The sequence below is a fragment of the Poecilia reticulata genome, linkage group LG21 (assembly GCF_000633615.1).
Source record: "Poecilia reticulata strain Guanapo linkage group LG21, Guppy_female_1.0+MT, whole genome shotgun sequence".
Taxonomy (NCBI): domain Eukaryota; kingdom Metazoa; phylum Chordata; class Actinopteri; order Cyprinodontiformes; family Poeciliidae; genus Poecilia; species Poecilia reticulata.
Genome location: NC_024351.1, coordinates 20,823,688 through 20,827,901, shown reverse-complemented (window position 1 = coordinate 20,827,901; position 4,214 = coordinate 20,823,688). Strand labels below are relative to the sequence as shown.

The window sequence follows — 4,214 nt, the reverse complement described above, 5'->3', positions numbered from 1 at the left end:
GTTATCGTGAGGCGGCTGTAGATGTGCTGACGTTTTGCTCGTTCTCTGTCTCTCCAGTTCCAGCAGAGAGGAGGCGGCCGTGGAAACTTTGGGCAGAAGAACAGCAACTATGGCAACAACAGGAACAGCGGGGGCTTTGGCAACAGGAACGGCATGGACAAGGCTCAGGCCTTCAACCAGAGCTGGCAGCAAGGGGTCAGTGTTTCCAGCTTTGACGTCATAAAGGTGTCCAGTAGGGGGTGCAACGATGAATCAGCCTTCATTCTGCGATCGGATGATACTTTTAACAAAAAATCCAATCTTATCCMGTGATCCCACCCTGCTAGGTCACTTCTCCTCAGGCATAGATACTAGTTACTCTGCTGCCAACYTGGTGACTTTGTTGCTATAGTTACAAACTTTTCAAACGGAAAACCATATTGACAAAGACGGAATGGGCTCTTTGCATGTCAGCTTCAGAATTCGGGGAAAAGCGGCTCAGTCGTTTCCAGCCTATTTAAAATGGCATTTTACACTAGCTGCTAACAGGGTTTGGCCAAGGTAACAATTAATGCTGTACACCGATCTGAAGCCCCAACAAGTAGTAAGGTGGAGAACGGTTTAAGATGTACGCCTCATTGTACATACACAGATACAAACTTTATGGCTAACATTAACTTTAGCTTATGCTAGTAGGCAGTATTCTTGGACATTTTTCTTGTAAAAATGTGCTATTTAAGTATCTAAACATTTTAATCCATTCTAATTTACAATGTTTTTACGTTATTTTGTATTTATTTTCAAGTTCATTATATGTGTTCATAGTTGTTATTGTCAGAGACCAAGTAACTGGGGAGGTTATGGTTTGGGCTTTTTGCTTCTGAAGCATGAGGAAGCACAACAAGCCCCATGGTAGAGTAGACCTCTACTGATCTACTCTGACCAGTAGAGAAGCTCTGGTGTCAGAGTTCAAGTTCAGTTCAAAGTTGTTGTGCTACTGTGTTCTTGAAGGTCTCTTATTTTGTTTTATTTCTTTTGCACGCTTCTTGTGAAGAGCTCAAATAGGACGGTGTTTACAGCAGTGTGTTCAGGTGGATTGGTTGCTCGGCTGTCTGGCTGTGGTCTGCTCACTYGTTCCCATGCGGCGTTAGCTTTAACTGGTAGCGACGRATATTTACAAGYCACCGTCTTCTTAATTCAGGATCTTTTGGAAATCCATGAAAACTTAAAAGCCCATTATATTAGGAAGACAACAATGTTCATAGTATTGCTTTATTTGCATTTGAAATAYGACTTTGTCTTTTCTAGCTGTCAGGGTAACTCTAAAAAGTCTGTGAGGTTATAAATCTGCAGTCAGTGCTCCCCCTAGTGTCTGATCATGTTAGTACAGCTGGAGTTCTGTTCAAATGAAACTGCTGCTATAAAGCACTTATTTCCCTTAAAGCTTTACTTATCCCATCACATTTTATAAACAAATTTCAATATGACAGAWCAGAGTTTAACTTTGACTTTTCTTGGATCTCAACCATTCCCTTTCTGCTCTGACGTTTGAAAGTTGAACCTCTGCTCTCTACAGAACCATTGGGTCTATAAAGGGCTGGGCAATATGGACTCAAAATTATATTGCAATTTTTTGTGGTACTATTGTGGTAATGACAAATTATTATTAAAAAAAACAATCTATTTCTTTCTTTTGTAGGTAACTGTATGGCTATAACTGCATTCATAATGTCGCAAACACAAATCCTGCTCCTGAATAATACTCCCATTTGAAACAGGGCACCACAAAACCAATCAAAGCTGAGAAAATGTAGCTTAATATAGTGAATTGCTCTGCATTTTATATGGAGATATCAAGGTAGTGGAATACATAGTTTCCTTCCACTTCACAATTACTTTGTGCTAATTTATCACGTGAAATACATTGTCGTTTGTGTTTTTAATGCAACTTTTTTTTTCAGAAATGAAAGGAGCATTCTTTAGACTTGGTCCAGTTTTAACTCTAAACTTTGTTTTGCAGTTCTGGAACCAGAAACCTTGGAGCCAGCAGTACCAGCCTGGATATTACTAAGACAGTTGTTCTTATGGACTGGTGGCTGACACTGAGAACCCACCACTAGCCACGGAACATCCCCTCTCTCCCTCCCCCTTTACTGTATGACTTTGTTCCCCTAAAACCCACTTTTAAAGGTCGAAAACCCACCGACTTCCAAAACGGCGCAAGGCGATTTGATCTGGATCCAGAACATTCCACCAGAGGAGAGCAGGAAGCAGAAAACGTAATCAGAGCTTTATAAAGTCTATTTGATTGTGGGTTCTGTCTCATTCAGACACTTTTTTTTTTCCCTTGTTGTACATTTAAAAAAAAAAGTCCCCCCCTGTTCAACCACTTTTTAAATGACATGCTTTTAAAAAAATAGTTTGTAAAATCAGGAACAGGAAACGGAAGTGGGGCGATTTCTGATTTATTTTTTTTCCCCATTTGTTCTTCAGGGTTGTGCATTTTATCTGTGCTGTGATTGCTTTGATTTGCTTTTTTTTATTACAAATTGTAAATATTTGTTTTTCTCTGTAGCTTGTCAGACTATAAGAAATGTGATGATTGACATAAACAGGAAAGCAGGACAGCTTCTATTGGTAGACTGTTCATGTCCGTGCTTTAATGTTCAACAGTTAAACAGACGATGGTAGATTAATGACTTTTTTTTTCTTTATTTGTTCCCACCATCAAACTTGTAATATCATAGACCTACAATAAACTACTTGTTTGCTTTTTTTTACATTCATCCCGGCTTATGGCTTTCATTTATGTCAAAGGTGAGTAAATGACCTTTGAAGAAACAAAGCGCATCGTTGGCGTCGCATGTTTCCGTTCTCTCACTGTAAATAAATTTTGGAAAAGTATTTCAGCTAAGCTGTTTTCAGGACAAAGCAAAGCCATTTTATACTCCATTATGCCTTTTTCTTTTTAAATTATATTTTATGTGTGTATGTGTGCACTGAATCTTACGATGGCTTGTTGGGGCCGTTATAGATGGGAGAAAAATACATTTCTACCAAAAACCTTTTTCTTTTTTTTTACATCTAAAACATTGATAAGTCTTAAGACTTTCCTAGAAAAAACAAGGAAATTTCTGATTTTGAGAATTTGCTTGAAACTCGGAAATTAGGAGATCTGAGAAATTTGCTAGGAAAGTTTAACCTTTTTTTCTAGAAAATGTGAGATTGAAAAGTTACATTTTCTAGAAAATGAAATTTCTGAGTTTGAAAATTAGCTTGAAACTGAAATGTTGATTAATCTCAGACATTTTGTAGGAAAAAGATTTTTACTTTTAAAACCTGAACTTGCATTTTTTTTTCTTCTAGAAAACTTGAGATTCATCTCAATTTGAATGTGTCACCTGGAATTTTTTACTTTAACTCAAATTTATTTATTTTTTTCTAGCAAATTTTTGACTTTTCAAGCTCTGGAATTTCCATGTTTGTTCTTGGAAGGTTCTCTTTTCTTCCCCCAGAGATTTACCATGATTTTTTTTTTTTTTTTTTCTATCTACAATGGCCCTGACCCTCCTTCATAGACTCCACCTCATTCTCAGGATCTTTTCTCGGTTCCATCAGCTGCTCCGTTACTGCAGTAGTCCTCTGAGACACAGCGAGCACTGAAGCACAAATAATCGCAAGTTCACACATTTTCCTTTTTCTTTTTTTTTGATTCCAGTTCAGATTCACCAGCAAATCTAAAGGGCTCAACAGCATCACCAACAGTTGGTGAGCGCTTAAACCCGTTCATGTTGGTGACCCTGTGGCCTGGCAATAAGGGCAGCTCCCCCTCTCCATACCTAACCAGCTCATACTGTCCTCACACTCAACATCTCTTTGTTTTCATCCCCTCCCAGCTTGGACATGCTGTCAAATTGGCCCGGACTAATCCAGTGGTTTCCGGCTGTTTGTTTTCTCTGATTGTTTTAGTCATGCATGAATGTTAACACTGTAATAATTAAAGGTCATCCCTCCAACTTGAGTGTAAATGCCTGGAGAGTTTTTACAGGTTGCATATATGGAGCAGAATGCAAAATTTGAATTAACAGCTTGACGTTGGGAGAAAAAAAACTGACTTTTTGATTTTATTATTGTTACTGATTTTTCACTACTAAACCAACATTTTGAGACATTTCGAAATGTGTTCCTTTACATTTAATGGTTGTATTTTGAGTTATAAACTTAAAATTGTCTTC

The 4,214-nt window shown here is 38.0% G+C and overlaps 1 protein-coding gene across 1 annotated transcript in view; it reads left to right on the top strand.

Moving 5' to 3' along the window:
- hnrnpub (heterogeneous nuclear ribonucleoprotein Ub) overlaps positions 1 to 2,765 on the top strand; it is a 15,533-nt gene extending 12,768 nt beyond the window's left edge. Inside the window, exons 8-9 of the mRNA XM_017302127.1 lie at positions 34 to 195; positions 2,000 to 2,765. Coding sequence (XP_017157616.1) covers positions 34 to 195; positions 2,000 to 2,050 — 213 coding nt within the window. The 3' untranslated portion in view covers positions 2,051 to 2,765. The remainder of the gene's footprint in view (positions 1 to 33; positions 196 to 1,999) is intronic.
- The last annotated feature ends 1,449 nt before the right edge of the window (positions 2,766 to 4,214 follow it).